The sequence below is a fragment of the Stegastes partitus genome, unplaced genomic scaffold (assembly GCF_000690725.1).
Source record: "Stegastes partitus isolate 25-593 unplaced genomic scaffold, Stegastes_partitus-1.0.2 Scaffold14, whole genome shotgun sequence".
Lineage (NCBI taxonomy): Eukaryota > Metazoa > Chordata > Actinopteri > Pomacentridae > Stegastes > Stegastes partitus.
In genome coordinates this window covers 1,265,422-1,288,302 of record NW_007577745.1, presented here as the reverse complement: position 1 = coordinate 1,288,302, position 22,881 = coordinate 1,265,422, and the positions used below count along the sequence as shown (strand labels likewise).

Genomic DNA, 22,881 nt, shown 5'->3' with positions numbered 1-22,881 from the left:
GACATTAAAAAACGATGGACAGAAAAAATAAACACGCAGCAACTTCTGAGATCTGGATTCATTTTGGACGCACAAGTAAAACGGGTCAGCTGCTCTAACTGATGGGGTTTTAAGATAACTTGTGTTTGGTTGTGAGTATTAAAACAGTGCTGAAACCTGCTGGACCACGAGTCTCCTCCTCCATCACTCAGCCTGCTGCTGTTTCCTTCAGTCAGACTCTGGCACAGCATTAACTAACACACTCTGGTCCTCCAGCTCAGGTCCTGGCCTGCATGTGGATCTAACATCCCATCAACATCACTGCAGACACGGCCAACAGTTCAGAGGTGTTTGAGGCAGGACGGGGACGCCAGAGGAGGAACAACGCTCCGGTAGGTTCAGCGCTGTGGCTGATGGTTAGCAGATCACAGTGGATCCAGTGTTCCTGCCCAGACTGATCTGTGGACTGAAATGTTCCACTCAGTGCGTCTCTTGTTCAGAACATCAACTAAACAAACACAGACGTCTGTGTTGAAGTTAGACGTTTGAGTAAAACACACACTGATGAACCATTATCAGCTTCATATGGACAGATTGTTCAAACAGCCGGTGCTGGTCGGCGAGCCGGATACTCAGTCATGTAGTTCACTGCACTGCAGAACTCGCTTCTCATCCGTCTCCATTTTCCTCCTGTTTGATATTTAATGCTTCCTGCTTTTACTGTGAAGTGCAGCTCAACTTTTGTTTGGGAAAGTGCTTCTTTAAACTTTTAACAGTCTGGTCTCAGCCTGTTTTCACTTTTCTTTCCCTGACAGGATGAAGCTCACAGCGATCCTGTCTGCAGGATCCGGCTCCGTACAGGTTCAGCTGGGTCCTGCTGTAAACTGAGATCACAGATGATCTTGTCGATCAGATTGATTTCAGTTTTACTACTTAATCCTGTTACTGTTAAACTTTGCTTCTACATTAATATTCAGACTGTTAGCGAGCAGCTATGACCTGCAGCAACATGAGAGACGTCATCATTCATCTGAAATGTTGTTTGTCTTCACTTCTAACAGATAAATGAAGAAACTATTTCTAACCCGGCCACCAGAACCAGCCTCCTCCCGACTCCTGGGCTCCTGCCACCTCCATGCTGCTGCTGGATCCAGGAGGAGCTGCTGTGCTGCCGGGTTCACGCCCTGCCAGCTGGATCTTCTCTGAACAACGAGCAGTGAAGCTCCCGTGAGAGCAATAACGTGCATGTATGTGCACTAACAGTGTGTCTGTGAGTGTCGCTGGCAAACACCCACACAGCTCTGAGCGCTGCCCTCCTGAAACGTGAGTAATCCGAGCGCCCAAACATAAGGTAGAGCCGCCTGGAGCAGGTTGACTTCTTCATCGAGCCATTAATTAGGTCTTCATGCCGCTGCTGAGTTGCCGCTATGACTTCGGGCACAAGCCCTGACATAATGCTGCATTATTCATGGATTTATAATATTTCATTACTTCCAGATTTCTCAGTTATTATGCCACCAGTTTTGTCACTGGTTTCACATAATATCGTGCGTTTACTATGCATCTGGAGCAAAACGTCTCAGCCTGAAAGGAAATGAAGAATGACAATCTGCTTTGCCAGTTGCTTGCATACGTTGAAACGCTCCGACGCCGTATGTGTTTGCTGATAAGAGCAGCTACGAGCACAACATGTTTATTTGTGCAATTACACATATTTATTTATATTTCTGGAGAACAGTAGCTGGCATACTGGGACGGACACGCTAGTCAGGCATCACAACCAGTGTTTAAATATTGTGTTAAATGCTTTGGTGGGTCCAATGAGGAAGGCTGAGCCACGACAAACAGTAGAAATAACACGCACGTGTCCACAGAACCACCATCACAGCAGCTGGAGGACTTCACATGGAGGCTGGTTTCTATTCCGATGTGCAAAGTGTGTGATTAGTCCTCCTCCTGCGTTGTGTGTAATATAAGCTCCTTGGTGCTGCTGTCAGGATTAACACCTGTGCAACACATAGCGAGCTGTGCGACACGCTGTCACCAACACGTGCCAGAGTCTGAACACGCTTTGCTTTATGGCAGCACGTTGATGGAAGACAGAGCAGGTTGTGTGTCAGAGATAAACCCTGTGCTTGTTGGTCTGACCCTGGCGTGAAACAGCGAGGCCGACACTTTGCTGAAACTCCCAGAACAATAAAGCAGGCGGCGATGACGTGCATCCAGCTGCGGCGGCATTAGATGAGAAATGAGGGCAGCCACAGAGACCGACTGCTTCTCTTTTGTCTTCTTTTGATTTCAGCTCTGATGCATCTCCCAAACATGAAGGCACAACTGGAAAACTCCTCAGAGGATTAAAAGAAGAGGACTTGGTGCTGTTAATCAGAGATACTGTTTGCAAGGATAATCCCTTAGATTGTTACTACAAAGCCAGATTAATCTAGGCTGGAATGTAGACCATCACTACATGCGGCGATAAGGCAGCATGGGGCTGTTTCTGGGGTTAAAACACCACCAGGATCTGAACCCTCACAAACATTACTGTGGCCACGATGCAGCATCGAGGACAAAGACTGAACTCTTGTGTCTAATAATAGTTCCTCTTGTCCCTTAATTTCCAGAAAATGTGTAAAATCAGGAGTTGGTTCCTCCGGCTGGCTGCTGCTGAATCAGAGGACGGTGGAACGAGACATAATTGAATGTCATTCAAACCTCAAATGAACAACATCGATGTGAGAATGTGGTGGAAACGCAGCGTTCATGTTTGTTTGGTGTATTAATTTGAGGAAGTCTCATCACGGCTCTCCACAGATCCAGGGCTGCTGTCTGCCAGAGTGTTTAATCTCTCCAGTGAAGCAGAAGCTTCAGGGGACGTCTCAGTCACATGCTTCATGTACATCATGATTACTCTGCTAAATCTGTTCCCTTTGTGCTGCGGCACACATTGCTCTCATCAAAACCCAATTATTTGCCTTGTTTTGGATTCACAACATTCCTCCTCACATTATTGATGCTTAAATGTGCATAAGAAGCAGTGAATGGAAGCTCACAGGGATATTTAAGCCCTAACTCAGACTCTACACACTCATTTTGCAGCTGCTAAGTTTTCAGAAGTCATTTTGACGGCTTTGAGTTGCCCAAAAGAAATTCCATCTACCCCTAGTGTACTGGACCGGGGGCAGAAGTTGTCAAAGCTTCTGCATATTTAACAGAACCTGTGTGAAGGATGTGATTACATCCGGTGAAACACCTGCTGTTTCTGCATCTACTGAGGTCTGAACCCAGAGCGGTGTGACTTCAGAGCACCACTCTGGCTGCAGTCATGAAGCCTTCACGTCCTCTCTAATGCCGGATCATCTGACTGTGCACCGCTCTGGATCAACTCCCACCTGACAGCAGCAGCCAGCTAATATATAATCTCTACCTGGTGGCTCCACAGTCAATCACACGGCGGCAGCTCGGGAATGTTTGGCGTTACTGTTCAGTGATGAGCGACTTGCGGCGCAGGAACGTATACTCACTTCCCAGCAGCGTAGACCTCCGCTGTGTCAAACAGATTGATGCCGTTTTCGTAGGCCAGAGTCATCAGCTGCTCTGCCATCTGGTGAGAGGACAGGAAGGGGTGAGACCACTGATGTGAGGCGTTTTCAATTATTAAACTGCTTTCACAAGACTAAAGGGCTGCAGCAGCGGCTTCCTGTGACCTTTATTCTCTGGCTGGTGACTCTTTAGCGCCGTGTGTTTCCACTATAGGTAAAAATAGAGCAACCTGGGATATGCCAGATCATATGGAGGGTTTCCATTCCCAAGCTTTGACTGATGGGACACAACAAAATCCATCTGCTCTCACCTCATCCGTTATCTGTCCGCCGAACGTCACCCATGTTCCTACAGAGGACGACAGGGAGGCGGGGTCAGAACATACACAAACGCACATGTGCATACATACCAGCATAGGGGACAAGTAACAGGATCTGGCTAAAAACAGGCCCTGAGTTTGGATAACAGAATTTGAGCCATTTTATACTTTGGGCGACCTGCTGGAACCTGCCTCTGGACCTATCACTGGCCCTTTGGGGTCATGGTTCCTCTCACACAGTCTTCTGGGTGCAGTGAACGTGTTTCCGTTTGTCTCGTGGTCTTACCTAATCCGAGGCAGGACACCCGCAGGCCCGACTTCCCGAGGTTTCTGTCAAAACAGAGAGAAATACATGAGCATGGCTGCGGCGCTGAGGTGGCAGTGATCTGTGATGTTCTGCAGCGCTCCAGCAGAGGATCACTTCATTTTTAACGGTGACAGTGTGTTAAATAAATACTCCTGTTAATCTGCTACATCAGCTAACCGAACCCTTCTTAGCTTACAGCCGTGAATCTCAGGAGAACAGGCTTCGTATGGAGCTGGTCTGCCTCCACTGCAGCACAGACACATGTAGCGTGGATGGTAAGGAAGGACAGCAACACGTGAGCCCTGATGTGTGTGCAGCAAAATGTCAGGGGAAAATCTGAGACAGGAAGTGGGTCTTAAGCGGGCCCACCATGACATCCACTGCAATTCCTCAACACACCAGGATCCCTCAGCCGCCATCTGACTGAAATCCCCCTCAGCGACGTGGAAGCTCGACGACTCGCAGCAACTTGCTCCTAAAGCTGGCGTCTCTGAGCCTATCACAGGCCAGACAGACCCCCGCTGACAGATCTGTGCAGGCTTTTAACGTTTCCTAAGACGCCTGTGGTTGCTGGTTAGAATGCAGCATCAGAACAGATTTGTGACGAGCGCTGAAGTGACTGATCCAGTTCAGATTGTTTCAGGGACTCAACCTGAACAACCTCCAGACCTGAACAGCTCTGCTCCTTCAGACGTCTGAGATCTGAGGAACGATTAAAACATGCAAAGCGAAGTGTGCTGCTTTCGGTCAATTTCCTTCACGAGATAATCTGGCAGTGTGAGAAGATAAAAGCAGTGTGGCACCAGAGATGATGTAACGAGTCAAAGCCAGCGTGTGGGAGGATATTTAATATATTTTTATAAGACTGGCTGTATAGAAGAGTCGAAATGAAAAGCAGCAGAGAGGGAGACAGGTGTGTGTGTGTGTGTGTGTGCAGATGTGTGTGTGTGTGTGTGTGTTACATGACTGCGCTGTGGCTGTGTGTGTGAGTGGGACCGTGTGTGTGTGTGTGTGTGTGTGTGTGGGGGTGTTTTGTGAAGCCATGATGAGATTGCTGAATTGCTGCAGTGACTAACAAAACACTTCCTTTAATGTGAACAGCGAGTGAAGAAGCGGCGCTGAACCGTTCCAGATCTCCGCGGCTCCATCCTGTAAGTAGGCTAAGTGGGATACGTTTGTGCTGCAAATAAAATAAACAAACACACAAATAAACAAAACAAAAAAGCCGAGCTCTTCAGCAGCACGCACGGTGTGGTTTAGCGCACATCTACTTCCTATTTCCGAGGACTTAATCCGGTTAAATGCTCGCTGCATCGGCCAACATCATTAGTTCCACTCTGACTTCTCCAAACCTCCACCGTAGACTCTCCATTCAGTCACATTCTTTGTCTTACTGCAAGCTGTTTCAAAACTTCAATTAAAAATCGTGATGAGATGAAACCACATTCAGTTTGTGTGTTCTTCTAGTTAGAGTTGGACCTATTTCTACACAGAGCCTCATTAAACAGATCTGTTTTGGTCGGTGATGTCTGTAATCGTGTTCCAGGCTGAATGTGAGAGCCAGCTGACATCCCGTCCCGCAGCCTCCTGATTACAGTATGGATGCTCCGACACAGTGAGTCATGAGGGAGCGCAGACAGTGATCCAGTGGGACCACGCGCCCTCACCGTGCACCGCGGTGCAGCCCCCCGGCAAACCACTGGAGCCGATCCACAATTAACTGCCTCCTAATTGCATGAGTGAAACGGGCCCTCGGGTGCTGCTGCATCACAGACATCACCGAAACCAACATCAGCTTACTGACCGAGATTGTGTCTGAATCGCGTGCTCGCTGCAGTGATTTTAGAATCGGGCCGGGACACTCCTCCAGTGGTCGTGCAGAACCTCTTCTTTGCTGAAACGGTGCAGGTCAGTGCTGTGTGCATGTAGCGTGAGAGTCTGGTCCAAGGATCGCACCACGCCGACGGAAACACCTCGTGTGTTATCTAACATGCCTGTACTTCACAAGCATGTGGAGAGATGAGATGTGCAGTAAACCTGCGTGCCTCTGGAGGTCCGGCGTCGTGTGGACGTGTGTCGAGGCTTATCAGGAAGCAAAGCTTACCGTGTGAGTGTTGCATAAGCATGCTTTACCCATGAAGACTGAACATGCAGTACCAGTGCATTGAAGCACTTCCCCAAACCTAAAAATAAGTCCGAGATATCAGAATACACAGCTCTGCCCTTGTCATTGTTCTCATTGTGAGGATGTCCTTTTGTCAGCACATTGTTCTCTTCAGTATTTTACTAGAGTGGCCTTGAATACTGCTTTGTGCGTTGGTGCAGTGACCCTCCGCCTGGGCTTGGAGCAGGCCGGGGTCGGGTTCCCGCTGAGTCTCAGGAGACCTGAACCGCAGCAGGAAAGTCATCCCTCTCACAGCCTCCTCAATAATGAAGGAGACAGATACAGTACAGGACAGTAACCCTCTGCAGGGACAAAGAAGGAACGGATCCCGTGAACAGGACGCGTAGCGACCACAACGTGTCCAGTGTGACGTACGAGATCACCTTCGTCTGACGTCCTGTTAGCATCGGCGCTCTGATCCCCAAGGGGAAAGGAAGGAGTTTCATTTCAGTGTTTGTTCATGTGATTACGTGCAGCTTGTTTAGCCGTTGTTAGCACACAGGCGACACAATGAAACCTCGGAGATGAGTTTTCTTTCCGTCAAGGCCAAAAAAACAAACATAGACCATAGAGTCTCTTGTAGTCGACTCTTATTGACTATTTCATTATTACTGACTCCTTCTGCAGCTTCACAACAACCAAAGCTGCAGCCGGAGGAGAAACAGACGTCTTCACAGCAAAACAAAGGTCTGACGTCAGCGTTTTATTTTCTTTGTTTACTGCATCTTGTATGACTGAAGCGACCATTAAAAGAATCCAGTTGTTTGTTTTCATGTGTGGTTTCCTGTGGATGACATGTCGCTCTGCAGTTAGCTGAACAGAACCAACCATCAGTCAGTCCATGTTCACACATCGGTATAACCCAACATGTGGCCCAGGGCGGGTCACATGTCCACGTGTCCTTGGGCAAGACTCTGACCCTGAAGCTGTTCCTGATGGCAGGCAGCACCTAGCAGGCAGCTCTGCCACCGTCGGTGTGTGAACGGGTGAATGAGGAACACCGTAAAGCTCTGTGAGGACCATGAAGGCAGGAAGGAGATGTAAGAGAGCAGACCACTGACCATGTTACACAGCCACATCCATCAGCTGCAGAGTGAAGCTGACACCACAGTCGAGGCTGTTCTGAGACACTGAGCTGGACATGCAGCCCCGAAGCCTCCCAAAGTCATTTCTGACCACGTCACATCAGTCCTTCACACTGACGGGCCAGAACATTAGGTGTAGTCCAGCCAAATACGCTGCTGGTTGTTTGTGTGCCACCAAAACAGCTCCGAGGCCCGCTGACGCCTGTGAAGGTGCCCTGTGGTATCTGGCAAGCAAACATTAGGTCCTGGTCCAAGTTCTGGAAATGATAAATTGGGGCTCCCATTAATCAAGCTTATTTGAGCAGATCCTGCAAAACCCTGTCATCGGGTCATGGTTTGTAAACCCTGAACACCCATCACCACCAACCTTCTGCTATTTCTGGGATCCACAGATCCAGCTGTGTGACCATTAATGATCTGGCCATTAATGATCTGACCATTAATGATCTGGCCTTTGTCAAAGTCACATCACTTTTTCCCATTCACTGTCTATAAAAGATGGACGTAGCTTCTTAAAAAGTGAAGTCAATGCACAAGAACCATAAAACCACATTGTCTGTAAGGGCCAGCGAGGAGCCGACTGGTTCCAACAATAAGTCTGATTAGTTCTACTGGTTCTACTTCTCACTTGATCTGTTACCTCAGTAAACATCTTTCTAAGGACTGTATGGTCTTATTTGCGATAGTTTCAGGTCTTCTTCCACACAGCATGATGTTCTGTTTGAAGGTCATGGTCCCATGTAGAGGAACCAGGAGAGCAGCGAACACGTCTCCACCCTGTTGGTGTGTTTAGTGTCCACGAGCTCTCAGTCAGATCCACCCTCGTTTATCACATCTAGTCTTAAAGAAAACAGCCAAATGTTAAAGGTGAGGCTTCAGAAACGTCGTCACCAGACCAGTGGGTGATGGTTGGAATGGACCAGAACACATGCACCACAAGTACTGGATATATTTTCCTTTAAGTGAGTGATTCAGAAAGTCCCAAAACACACAAATTACAATTATCACAACAACAAACCAGTAAACAGCCCCATGAACAGCCGATGGCTGGTTTCACTATGAACCCAGACCGTCCATGTTCTGGTTAAGTAAAAACCATGGGCCGTAGCCAAATGCAAACCAAACCACCCAAACAGAACCACGTGAACACCTGCAGCTAACTCCCTTCAGTGTCCATAATGTGCACTGAGCAGCCACACACCCTGATGCTCGTCCTGATGATGACAACACCTCGTGTCGTTCTCCTGATCAGATGGTCCAATTGGTCTGTGATTCGTAGCCAAGATCAGTTAAAACCAGGAGACCCGTGACCACATAGTTCAGCGAGACACGGAACACTAAACCTGGATCTAAAAAGTTCTCAGGATGCGAGTTGCTGATGAAGTCTGTTGAATATTATATATTATATATTATAATATGTGTGTGAGCACGGTAGCTGAGAGGACTGATATTAATGACGGAGCTCATCAGTTATTTTAACATTCGTGTATCCAGAAGTGTGTGCTGGTTTGGTTCTGGCCCGGTGTGAGAGGAGCAGGCTGAGCGTGAGAGAGGAAGTCAGCGGGAAGGACGGGGTGATGAAGGAGGAAGCAGGAACGAGCTGGAGAGAGGAACGTGTTGAGATATGTTCACCGAGCAGCACCATTTATACCCGGCTGAGCTTCAGCTCCAGAAAACAGACCCGGTGCCACCGGCTGGTGTCGGCTACAGGTGAGTTCCTCCTCCATCCAGGAGCGAGGGAGGGAGTGACGGAGGACAGCTGTGAGATACTGAATTAAAACTGTGGAGGCCATAAGAGAGAGGAGGAGGAATGATGGAGCCACTTTGCCCTGAACAGCTCTAATGAAAGGACGGGTTCACCCAAAAACCAACATGTCATCACTATTTGCTCCTCTTTGTGTGAGCGCGACCTTAACGAGCACACAGCGAGCTAGCCTAATTACTCAGCTAGCTCACTGCCATGAACATGAATGGCTGGCTCTGTGGTGTGCACATCCTGCAGCGCTCCACCTTGAAGTCTGTTCTCTGCTGCCAGCTGGATGACCTTTTTTTATAACTCAAAACAAAGAGACGGTTCTTGTTTCATGTAAAAGCCCAGAATGGATTTGCAAGTTCTGACTGGAGGTGAATGAGTAAAGAGGCTTCAGTGGAGCTGGACTGGAAGCACAGTTGGACATTTTGGCAAATATGCTAATCCACTTTGTGAGCTCCGAGTTAGAGAGAGTGAGACAATCGATCCGGCTTTCATATCTGTCTGTTAAATATGAAACTAGAGCAAAGACGTAATGAGCTTAGCTCCCCATTAAGACTGAAAACAAGATCAGACTGCTTCCCTGACTGTCCGGCTACGCTCACAAGCTGTCTGCTGTTTGGACGACTGCAGTGTGTGTTTAGAAGTGAGCTGTGGCTTTCCTCGTAGCATCATGTGACCACAGTGGCATCAACCGTCTCACCTGACCAAGGTAAATATTCACAATATATTAAACTCATGACTGAAACAAATACTTCCACCTGTTGTCATCATGTGTTTTAGGCACCGTGATGTCTGGACTATAAGCAGCTTCTGTTTCACACGCTCTGAACGCTGCAGCTTAAACAACGATGCGGCTAATTTATGGATTTGTACGAATTCACCTGGAGACCAAAGTGACGTTGAGAGCGACGACGACAGAGAGACTGAGGAAGTGATGAAGTGATTCTGAGGCTGTTCAGCTCCTGAAGACACTGAAGAAGACGACTTTAGTGGTTTCAGTGCAGGAGGAAGATGAAGATAGCCATCAGTGACTTTTCCTGGTAGCTGCTGGAGTTTTATTTCCTTAACCAGCCGTGTTACAGGAAGTGTTCAGAAAAAAGCCTCTACGGTACGTATCTGTGGATGTTACCGCTACGCATTTAATTAAAGGTTAAAACATCTTTCTGTGTAAATATCTCATGTTCCAACGTGGACACCTGCAGCTTAGAGACACCTGCAGCCTGGATATGTGCACACCTGGTCTTCTTGTTAAAGGTAGTGGGTGGAGCTTATATTCAGGTGCCTCAATAGTCCGGACTTTACGGTACAACCATCATCCAGAACAACAGTCCTGAGTCACAAATCTCAGACCTGAAGGTGAATAATGTTCAGAGACCTGTAAGCAGCCACCTATTGTCCACACAGTGACGCACACAAAAAGAACAACATCAGATGTAAAACTATGGGTGTAAAAATAGCTCCAGTTCTGCAGCTATATGCAGTTTGTGTGTTTATATCTTGTTTTCAAAGTGTCAGCTTCCCTTTGTTGAGGAACCTTGTGGATATTTTTGCTCTTGCAGCGACTTTGAAGACCACTATACGGCTTATACATGCTTATACGCTGCATTCTGCTGCTTGCTTGCAGCGCTGCATCTGACAGCAGCCTGAGAAGACGTCAAATGTGATTTAACTTTGTGTAAAAAAAACAACTTCATACATACAGCAGCCGGAAACACAGAGCCAGTGGCGCTGAGGCACTTTAAGACAGCTGTCAATGGCAGTTTATGTTTTTTATTTCGCTGGGGCATGAGCAGATTGTCGGCTCAGAGGCTCTTCCTCAGGCTGAATTTGTTTTTTTGCCTAACTGAGGCATTTTCAGGGGCTCTTGTCGGGGGATAAATCTGCCGTTGCCCACAGGGATGGAAAATCTGCTATCTGCTGGAGAGGAGCTCGCGGGGAGCTGGCTGGGACCGGTGGGGGGATTCCAGGAAGCATCGGCTCTTCTACTGTATCTGTAATGTCAGCCTGAGCCGTACGCTGATATTCTGACACGCTTCTGAATCATAGCCAAAGGACACGGACAGCAGCGTGTTCACTGACAGCACACGGGCCGGATGGACTTCATAAACCCTGAATTACACGGACAAAGTGGCCAAAGAGCTTTAAAGGTATAAACAGCCGTCAGACACAAACTCACACACGGACCTGCAGCGACTGTGCCATTAATCAATTAATCATTTAGTCAGGCTTAAAATCCTCTGATTCCTGCCTCGTGAACCCAAACATGCTTTTGCCTCCTTCGATGATTCGAAGCACTCGTTTTGTCCATTTCTAAAGACAAAACAATCAGTTAATCGAGAGAATAATCCACAAACGAATCAGTATTTAAATAGCTGCTGTAACTGAAACCACAAACGAGCTAATTTCTGACACAAAAGGCCCAAATGTCCCGATGAGCTTGTCAGAGATCTGGCTGATGAGAGGATATTACACTGGGCGCTGTGTCAAAGCAAACTGGTGCCATCTGTCTGATTAAGAAAATGTTGAGGTTAAACATTCACAGTACACAGAACTAAGCGCGATGCCGTGTGCGCTGCAGCTCTGGTCTCCTGCTATAGTACGGACCACGTGGGCCTCATTACGTAACTCGCAGCTCAAATGCTGCTCAGCGCTCCACAGCCTCGTATAGAACAGAGCAGCACATTGTGCATCTATAGGCCAAACTACATCTGCAGTGTACAGCAGCATCTATACCAAGGCCACCATCACACCAAACCTGTCAGGAAACACGTCCAGAATCCAGGTCAGATACATTCAGGTACAGTATGAACGACGCCCGCCGTCTGACTGTAACACAGATATGAGTGAATCGAGGCCGTGTTCGTCTTGGCAGCGTAAAGCAGAATTAATAAATCTCAGCTATTTCTGGAGCATTTAAGAAAACACCGTGCAGAGAGAAGACTCTAATTAAACTCCATCAGCGAGGCAAAGCAAGAACAGCTGTCTTGGTTTTCTCCTTCAGCGCTGCAGCAGTGTGTCTCTCACATGCAGACATGCTTATAGACACATAGGAAAGTGTTCCACAACAGCCCCCATCTCCCCCACACAGACCAACCCACAGTGCATACGGTGCAACACCAGCCTACGTCGATACATGAACCGTCCCACCGTTTGGCTGTTCCTCCCCACGCCCAGAGCAAACAGATGGCCCGTGTTGTCAGCCCGTTTAGGACGGTACCTAAGTGGCTGCAAATATAAGTCTTATTATTGACTTCTGAGTGGCCAAAGTGTGCCGTTGTATGTACGCTCTGTACCACCATCTATTTATGATTCACATGGAGCTGGCTCCCTCAGAAAGCAGGAAGACGTCCCAGCATGCACCCACACTCATGACGCCCCGAATCTCACACCCACAGCTTGTGTCGCCCGAGCCAGAGCGAAGCGCCGCTCTGCGTTTGTGTAACCAAATACTGGAAAAGCAGAACGCTCGGTTTGGTTATTACTAAAAAATTCCCTGACAGATGAAATCGCTGCCGTAGCTGAGCGCCGTCAGTTTAACTCCAATCCTGCAGACACAGCAGATGAAATGAAAGCATCTCTGACTCCCTGCTCCTGTTATTTCTGCCATCTGTTACCTCCACTAACTTCAAGGTGCACTAAAGACACAACTGTGGGCGACGGGACGGTTCTCTGACAAGGAGCCGAGTTCACACAACACAGCGGTGGATTTAAATGCCATCCGCTTACACAACGCTGCCCGCAGCTGTTTACTGTGATTCACTGTGAACTTTACAACCAGTAGTGGACCTCCAGAGATGTCAGGAATCCTATTGACAGTCTGGACTAAGGCGAGTTACTGCTAGATTTACACCAGGGGAGGAGGTGAGTCAGCTCTCTGCAGTAAAACACACCGAGCAGCACCAGGGTCTGCAGCTGATGGTGGCAAAGAACAATCCTGAGCTCTGAAAACACAGAGTCCTCCTAAAGCCCCACTGCAGCAGTTTGAGGTGAATTCTTACAGTTTGTCTGCAGACAGCAGAGAACTGGCTGAAAGGGGATACGCACACACTCAGCATCACTGCAGAGGTTTATCTGCTCCACCTCCAGAAATAAAAGTCCAGCAGCTGACTGACAGGAGAGCTGATAGCGGACTCTTATGGGATCCACTCCTCACCTGTGCTGCCTGCCCAATCCTGCAGATATTCTGCCGCTCCCTCAGAGAGACTACTTTACATAATCACAAGCCATTTTGTGTGCACCATTAATTCAGTCCTGACTGAAGGCATTTAATCACTCCTTAGAAGAGGTGGATGATTCCAACCAGTCGTATCAGGCGGAGGCAGAGTCACATTACAGAGCGACAGGCGGCCCACAATCTCTCCAGACCTTGAAGACGTTCTCTTTGATGCTTTCCTCGGCCTCGTGAGGAGAGGTCACTTCCAGCCGAACCTGCATCCTGATTGGAGGCTGTCATTCAGGGAAGCACAAGAGCACTGCATGCAAACGAGGCTGAATGCACGGCGCCACGCTGCAGCGCGGATAATCGGGGGAAAGTTCTGCTGCTGGATAGGACCGGTTTGGCTGTATTCTTTTGGGGCACGGTTATGAAACCGCTAACCTTTTCAGCTGTCAAAAAGTCCAAATGAAAAATTCAAACACTCTTTAACAGAGCAAATAAAAAATGCTCAAGGATGAGGACAGGACTGCGCGGCCATGTTAAAAGGCTCGCAAGATTCAACTGTGAGAGGCAGAGCTGAGAGATCGGCAGTGACACGAGCACAGATCACTGCAGCTACTGTACTTCCTCTGGGCATAGTGCCTGCACCAGCATTAACCTTAACAATCCCCCGTCTTCGCTTTCACTGCCTCTCTCTCCTCCTTCCCTTTCATTCCCGTCTCTTCAAAACAAAACCACAAACACTCTGTCGTAGCCTCAGTGCATGACTCTCAGAGCCTCATGCTGCATTCAGGCCCGCATTACCTTCAGTTTACATCAGATACGAGCCCGGTTCACAAACACAGAGCCCGTTATGTACTTTGGGCCGCGCTGCGGAAGCGGAGAACACAAACAGCCGCTGGCCCCCGAGCTGAAAATGATTTTAGTCATTCAATATCATTAGCCTCAATAATGACAGAGTGGCGACACGGCGAGGAGGCCGCCAGCCAGTCAGACGCAGAGGACTGTGATGCGCCTTCAGATAGCGGCGCCGAGGAGGGTTTCCTCAAATCAACCCTGCTGCTAATTTCATTCTTTACAACTAAAACGTGTTGTTGTTCACAGCGCTGCCCTTTGGCTGCTGGTTTTTAACTTACGCTCAGATTTGGGGTTTGAGAATCTCTATTTAAACGAATGCAGTTTTGATGTTCATGAAGTTCCTACGACACCAACACGTTCTTTTTATGGGGTTTGAATTTAAACTAACATTCATGCTGTGAAAGTCCTGCAGCAGGTTTGACACCACCAGAGAAATGTCTGTGCATCATCCTAAACATCAAACTGAGGCATGAAATGTTTGGATTATAACAGTATTTACTTCACATTAATGCACGCTGGTGCTGCAGGCTGGAAACAGAAGAATTTACATTAATAATACTTTATATCAGAGACAACATCAGCTGCTGGTTGGAGAATGGCTGAAAACCTACTAGAACGTTTATATTTCTTTTCTGTTTTCTGCCCTTTAAATGAGTATCTGACATCAAACCCTGTCTTGGGTTGGACAGAACCCCTGCGCTGATGAGCAGCCTGCAGCAGATCCAAACGTTCTGTAGCTCACGGTGCCGACCAGGAAGGTGAACTCATTCTCTCACTAAGACTGCTCGTGGATTTTCTGTTCTGCTCGGTTGCCATTTGCTCCTCTGCCCTCAGTGCTTTCATATGCATTTAGAGATATTCCACTTCATCATAATTCTTACATGTCTTTGTGTGAAGGCTGGACTCATTTGAATAATTCACCACACACAGAAGGAGACATTAGCATTCTGAAATAAAAGCATTTCTTCCCCTAAATGTTAAATATGGGCTGTGTTGGATAAAACCGTCACCGAGGTTCCTGCTCACAGACTGACGCAGGCTGAATAATTCCCCTTCAATAAAACACGGGAGCTTTTAGGCACCACATCAGAACCAAAGCATCAGAACTGTAAATACGACCACTGAGCAGTAATTAGTAATCAGCTGACTGAAGGGCTGCAATAAAACAATCAATGCGGCATCATATCAGCACACAGTGTTGGAGGCAGAACCCTCGTTAAGCCCGTTATGCACATCAGAGATGCTGTTTAACAAAAAGCGTTGACGACTGACTTTTAATTCAACGACTGGAAAATATGATTGATCTGATTATTTCAAGTGAAAGTTCAAAAGTACCTGTAGTGATAATAATCATTATAAAACCACAGTATGAGATAAAATATGATCTTTTAAAGGGAAACGGATCAGGGGAGGAATTTTCCAATAAGGAGACTAATCTTAGAAAACATGACTGCGTTTCCACCAAACTGAACAAAGGCGGCTTGCTGAGCTTCGTTTCAGGGCTCGTTCATGTCACGTCTGCACAAAACAGATCTGACATCAGTGGCCATGACTAAACTGAAACGACACAGCAACCACTTAGCCCGAAAACGCAATTACAAATACAAACCAGATAACAGGTCAAAGCTTTCCTCGCTGCTGGACGGAAGGCAAAGGTTTGGGGAAGTTTAAAAGGCAGGTTACTGTCAGAATGAAGAACTTCTTTAACCCTCGTCCATCTGAACAGGTGGCTGTTTGGACAGGAAGGAATAAGGAAGATAAACCAGCACAGCAGGTTTCATTTCTCTGCTTTGTGTTTTAGCAAAACAATGTGATGGTTATGACTCAGAACAGCTAAACTAAACGAGGCCATTTAAATGGTGGATGTGTTAAAGCTGCGGCCAGACGTGAAGCTGCAGTCAGACAGCTCCTACCTATACTTCATGCCCGTCTTCATGCTTTGCTCGCTGGAGGAAGGCACGCTCTGAACGGACAGCTGTCCCAGACTGCGAGCGACCATGGCCACTGCTCTGAACTTGCTGCGGGTGCCTGTGTTGGGGCTGTTGGCGTTCTGGCGGTTGAGCCGGTCCTCCGTGTTGCGGCTAACCCCCCCACGGTGGTCCGTGCACACTAATGAAACCTGCATCCTGCCTTCTGGCCGACTGTCCCGATCGCAGGTTCTGTAATTAAACTCTGCTGTGGAATAAACAGGTAAGGCGAACTCCTAGAGCATCCAAACGCGTGACACAGTTTAGTCCAAGAGATGCCGTTACTCCAGATCAAGCCTCACACTGCGTCTTAAAATCACTGCTCAGGCTCTGAAGAGGCTGACCGGCTCACAATGCTCTGCTAGAGCAATAAAAAAAGAAGAAGAAGAAGAAGAAGGGCAGAGGGGTGGGAGGCCAGATCAGAATGTGTGCAAACAGTGACGGATCGCTGATCAGCTGAAAACAAAATCCTGTCAAAGGAAGTCCAAATCCAAGCGGCACATCACAGCCTCTCTGCTGCACGACAAACAAATCCGCAATCAGTGCAGACTTCACACAGCAACACAACGCCGAGGAGGAAACAACAAGTAAAATCTAAAACAGAGAATTTCCTCAGTGGGTTCTTCTTCGGTTCATCTGGGCGTCCTCCTCTCGCTCTCTATTAATCAGAGGCTCATCAGAAGCTGTCAGCCATATTCAGAGTCTTGCAATTTCCTTGTAAAGCTGAGCTCAGAGCTGGAGATAACACCTCTGCTGCCAAGCTTTAAGGGTGGCAAAGCAAAGATCCACACAAAGAGATGGAGAGAATGAAAGACGACACACAGTTCCAGGAGGTGTTCATCTCCCTCGTAGGTCCTCGTACAGCTGCTGCGTCTCCTACAGACTACTGCTGCCTGCTAGTGAGAGGGCAACCTCACTGTCACTTCTCAGCTCTGACTGTTGCCTGGATTAAACTTACATCTGTACAGCACAGAGCAGCACGGTGCACACGGGCAGGAGGTGGGAGGAGAGAGCGATGGGAGGAGGAGGAGGAGGAGGGACTGTGGAGGAGGAGGGACTGTGGTGGGAGGGATATGAAGAGGAGCTCTGAGGGAGAGCCACAGCAGCGTGAGTGAGCTCAGCATTGAAATCTGTGTGTTTACAGTCACTCTGCTAAGAAAGGAAAGAACGTCTTGTGTGCTCATCTTTGTCCGTCTGCTGCCCTGCAGTGTGGATTCATTTAGTTTATTCTGCCATGAGAACAGGGGGCGGCTGAAAGCTCAGTGGTCAGGACTTCGCTGTAGCCTCTGGCCCCAGAAACGGGGACTCTCACGTGGGTTCACTCAACTGCCCATGAAATATTTATTACGTAACTTTATCTGTGACAATATACATATAGACAGGCGTGTCAGACGTGGCTGAGGCTGGCCCGGGTCTCTACAGCCACATTTCTGTCATCAAGTCTTCAACCAAGGAAATTCTGCCTGATTCAGAAAAAGGTGGAGAAATAAAACTGTGGCATTAAACTCATCCTGATCTCCTGTCTCATGTGTTATTATTGCCTAATAGAATAAGAGCTGCTCCTCGGTGAAGTGAGCCGGTGCACGTAAGAGACAACAACAAAAATATGATGCTGGTTGGAGGTTGTAAGTAAACACCGCCGCGGCTCGATGCAACAGCGGCTGCAGACTGACGAGGCAGCAGATGAGACACTCGCTCCCAGTAATATAATACTGAAGCTTATCTGAATGGACCAGCTAGCGTGCCAAGGAGATAATTAAAAGAGGTGCCATCAGGAGCAGACATGTGGAGCAAAGCAGTGGAAGAAGCGACCTCCATCAGAGGAATCCAGCTAACAGGCTGCTGCTAACTGACAGCCCTATTCTTGGAGCTCTGACCTTTTGCTCTCCTGGACTGAAATAGAACCCTGAGGGGAAAGGTGCTTTAATTGAACTGAAATCTGATTTCAGTTTTACACTGTGTGGAAAACAGACAGGCTGAGCTCAGAAGGACCTTCTGAACGCTGCTTCCACCAAGACAGAGACTGAGCAGCTTAAAGAGACGTCCTAGCGTGAAGCTACCAACACGTCTGTGGACACGAGGCCCCCGGCCGGACAGATTCTTTACATCTTTGTAGGACTACGTCTGCTGCTGTGGTCAGGGTGATGGGAACAGGTTCAGGCTGCTCCCTCCACCATCTCTGTCTGCTCATTTTGACAGAGCAGTTGAGCATGAAACCAGAAGTCTGACCTGATGTCCCTTTAGCTCAGGATATGGTCCATGCGCTCAGCACCACCGCCATGGAAACGTGATGCCACAATTCACGCTGCGCTGCTCCGGGGCCCCGGAGTCGTGACACGAGGAGCGTACTGAGAAGTGAGAGAGGCCGGAGACGGGAGCTCAGCCGTCCAGATACAGTGTCAGCCGGCTGATCGATGCTGAGCCCACATGACAGGCCCGGCTCGGTAACATGCCATCAGCGTCCCACTTAGACACACCGAACAACATCCAAGGTTACAGAAATCACACATTTATTACATCCACCTTCATCCTACAGATTACTGAAGTTGTTCTTCGCTGCCACAGACGTTCACGGTTAGTGACTCCGTGTGACCACTGATTTCTTGTCATTAAAGTTCTTTGTTGACTGTTGATTTATCTACGTCTGAAAATCTCCACATTTATTGACTAGTGTGCAATGCAAGGTGCCGTGATCAATACAGGCATGCATCATCCGGCACACTAGTGATCCATCAGCTAAGATAATCAATACAGCAGCCATCTTTCACGTCCTGCTCTGTCTTGCTGAGTAACTCCCACCACCGGATGCAAACCACATGCACCAGTCTCTGCTCACTTCAACAGCCCTGATAGAAACTACACAACAGCGCCTTGTCATCGACACAACAGGAGGTAGAACCTGCTGCAGAATGAGCATCATATACGTCCATAAACCCTCCTGTCACACTTACTACCAGTTAATAATTCCCAGCAGGCACAGCTGCCAACTTTCCTCCAGCTGACAGCATTTCATCTCTTTTGACTACATTTGGAAAACAAAAAACGGCCCAAAAGAGCAGATAAACAGAGGAGACGGTCATTAAAGATGACTGAGGATCAGAAACCCCAACGTGAGCAGGCGTTGCTGTGAGCCCGTTTTAAGGGTCTACACCTGCTGCTGTCAGGTGAAAAGGTGATTAGTGAAACCTTTTAAATGTCTTTTGTTAGAAACCTGAAGCTTTGTTCCACATTATCAACATGAAACACACCTCCAGCGCAGTCCGGACACTTGTGGAGGGCAGGACTTGGATCAAAGCTTCTCTGTGTTTAAATCCTCGCTTAAAACACATCAAGCTGTCTACACATGACGCGCTGCCTCCTGGTCTGATAGTGAAGCCAGAGGCCAAGTCTGTCTGAACAAACGCTTACACTTTTCTGATCTCATTCTGGCTCTCATGGACGCTTTAATCAGGTTTTTTTTTCCCTCAACACTGTTATCGAGCGAGTATTAGCCTGAGCAACGAGCTGCTTTGTGTTCATTCATCACAGAACACATTTGGAATGAACTCCTATTCATTGTTTGTCACGAGATAAATCAGTCGTAAGGGATGCTGAACTAAAAATAAGAGGCGGTGATCTTTACATAATGCCTCAGAGTGCTGCTGTTAAATTGCTAATTAGTGACATTGTGTTTAGGGTGACTCACAGCCAGCTAAAGCCAATGTGCTGCTGTTCTTTCATGATAAAAGTACTTTCTGATTTATTGCAGAAGGAAACAACTGAACAATACCTGACAGCCAAATCTTATTAGCTCCCATTGTTAAGTGCTGGACTGGCTTTTAGACAGCAGCTCTGCTCATCCCGCCACAGCGCCCTCCCCTGTGTTTGGGCCTTCACCTCTCTGCTTTGATTTGTGGTTATCGAAAAATCCACTGAGCTTCTGAAATCCTTCACACGCTCTGTCGCTGTGAGTGAATGCACAGGACTGTACCTCCGTCAGCATGTGGGGGAGGAAGAGGAGAGAGGCTGAAGATCCACAGCACAACATGTGTGTTTCTCTCATCACGACTACAGCCGAGCAAAATCCACCAAAACCAACAACAGAGCTCTTTTTCGAGAGAGTGCAAACAAAAAAGGAAAATAAAAGACCGGAGGACAACATTTGGATTCAGATTCAGCTGCAAACACAGCAAACGGCTGCAAAAATAGACTCTCGCTTATTGACAGTCCTACTTCCTCTATCACCAGAACAGAAAGCAGCAGAGCAAACACACAATTAAAATCATTGGTTCTGCTCGTCCTTGCAGCCTTGGTCAGAAGGAGGCTCAGGCCATCGATGATGCCGTGCCATAATGAAGCCTCAGGAGCCTGTCCTGACTTAGAGGACTTCCAGCACTGACCCCTCCAGGCTCCAGCCCACAGACTGCAGCTGGACACAGGAAGAGACGACGACGCTAATCAGCAGAGCATCAGAAACCACTCTGACCACAGGAGGACCATCGGGTACAGTCACGAGAACTTAGCTCCGCCACAACCGCAGTATGAGCTCTAAAAATAGGCACCGGCTCTGAATCAGTTCTACACAGAAAGCCTACGAACTGTGAAGAACGCCTTCAGCTTCAGCCTTCAGCTGCTGGAAGAGGAAACGGACTCCCAGAATCAACCTTTGTCACTGGACTGACAGTCTCATGCAGTCTTTCACTAATTTGCTGTCCAGGGCAGCAGACTGGGTACCTCCATGGAGCCGGGACCGCTTCAGGGTCCTGGGCCTGATTGGGCCAAGCTGGCCCTCTGAAGGGACCACTAATTTGAAATCCACAATTAAACAGCAGTGTTACATGTCAGCAGGAGAGTCCTTCAAACCGGGACAACAGGCCGACGTATGCTCATTAATATGAGATCAGAGACAGATGAAGTGCTTCACCACACTCTGGCTCGGCTGATTTCTGTTTGGTATCATCCCGTTAGCTTCAGAACGCTCATGAAGACATCAGGACAAACAGCCTCAGTGGCAGGTAGCGGTGGCTAGCGGCTAGCAGCCACAGAGGAGGACCACAGCTGTATGGGATGTGCCTTTTGGCCAGCTGTCCACTGGTGGTTCAGGTTCCACTTACTGAGAGTTTAAGTAAACAGCATTCAGGAGGATTTGAGAAGCTGTGTGAAAAGGATGGCGTCGCTGAGACGGGGGTGGGTGGAAGGATTTAGGAGAGTTAATGGAAAGAGATGTGAGGTCAGACAGATTGACAGTGTTGATGGACAGATGTGGTAATGCTTTTCTAGCAGCTTAATGCATCCCCAGGCTGTGTCTAAACATTTCTGATGGCTGACTATTTAATCACTGTAATGAGAATGTAATTAACTCAAGAAAAGAATGTAGAGAGGGGTGATGAATCAAAGGGAAACACCCTGGACCCTACAGCCAGGGGATCCTCGGTTGTGCTGCCGTGTGCATTTTGCTGGTTTGGGTCCAGGTAGGGGGAAGATAGAACTAGATTAGATAGAACTGTATTGGTCCCTTTGGTACCTCAGGGCTGATCACTGCAAACCGAGACACAGTTGTTCTGAGAGATCTCCTTTGTGCTACGCTGAAACATGCTGTGGTCTCTTTTAGGAGTGGGAGGGTTCACTAGATGGTGTGACGTGCAGGAGAACGATGTGAACCAACTGTCACCAACTCCATCGATGACCTGTGAGAGATGTTAGACTGACAGACGCACTCTCCACCTTCCCAATGCACAACAGGTTTAAAAGTTCATTTGTTCTGGTTTCGATGAGGCTAATAAGTAAAATAGCTCTAATTGTTTGTTTTAAGTGCCATGTGTCATGAAATTAGACCAATAAGATTCATTGTATTCTGCTTTTACCTGACGTATGTGTATTTATTTATTCTATCTGTTACCTGAGCTGTTCCTGTCTGTGTCGGCTGCAGTGTGGCTGAAACAGACCAAGACAAGTTTCCCACGCCTGGGACAATAAAGCTTGAATCTCGGTTTTCCTTTAACGTGTCACCCATCTGTATATTTGGCGGTGTGCTTTAATCAACAACAACTCCACCGATAAAGAGCCACTGCACGTCTCAAACAGCGATCCTGGTTATACGACGACAATCAGCCGCAGCTCTGCAGCGATTCTGGGAATTCCTGAGGAAACGAACGAGTGCAGAGAGATACAGGTCACATCTGTGATTCTTAACTCTCCAGTGAACATGACAGATTCCCCGCAGACAGCCGGGCTCAGGAGGAGTTGTCCTGTCAGCTGTCCCCGCTGACACATCTGACAGAGCAGGAGAGCTGAGGCAGGCAGAAACACAGGCAGGAAACTCCTGTTATTGTGCAATGCAAAGTCCAAATGATGGCTTCTGGTTAAAGCTCAGGACACTCTGTGATGGTGAAAGCATGCTGTTGTAGATATTTATCAAATGTACACACCGGGTTACTAAAGTATGTCTAAATATGTGCCAGCCGACAGGAGACGTGCTTCTAGTCCAGGATATTCAGGAGTAAATAGACCGTGTGAGTAAATATGTTGACCGTTAGAGTACAGCAGAGCTCACAGCCGTGTGGGGATTTCACCCCATGGCTGGACTCACATGGTTGATTTACACAGTCCCACGAAGCACACACAACAATCTGAAGTAAGACGGAGTGGACGGAGCAGACGGAGGCCTCCGTCCTGCTGCCTGTGGTCACAGCGTAGCTCATGTTCACACAGAGCAGCGCTTCCAGGCAGGAACATGTTCCACAGCATCAGTCAGAGGATGGAAGCCTCCTGACA

General features: G+C 48.0%; 1 protein-coding gene across 4 annotated transcripts in view; it reads right to left on the bottom strand.

The window, feature by feature from the left end:
* The window catches only part of kcnab2a (potassium voltage-gated channel subfamily A regulatory beta subunit 2a), an 89,592-nt gene that overhangs the window by 13,841 nt on the left and 52,870 nt on the right, over window positions 1-22,881 (bottom strand). For 3 of the 4 annotated variants that reach the window (XM_008289834.1, XM_008289842.1, XM_008289824.1), the window contains 3 exons: window positions 4,125-4,168; window positions 3,830-3,867; window positions 3,501-3,580 (listed from right to left, as the gene is read on the bottom strand). In XM_008289834.1, coding sequence (XP_008288056.1) covers window positions 3,501-3,580; window positions 3,830-3,867; window positions 4,125-4,168 — 162 coding nt within the window. Of the gene's footprint in view, window positions 1-3,500; window positions 3,581-3,829; window positions 3,868-4,124; window positions 4,169-16,074; window positions 16,343-22,881 lie in introns of those variants that run through there. The other variant, XM_008289850.1, reaches the window with a different exon arrangement.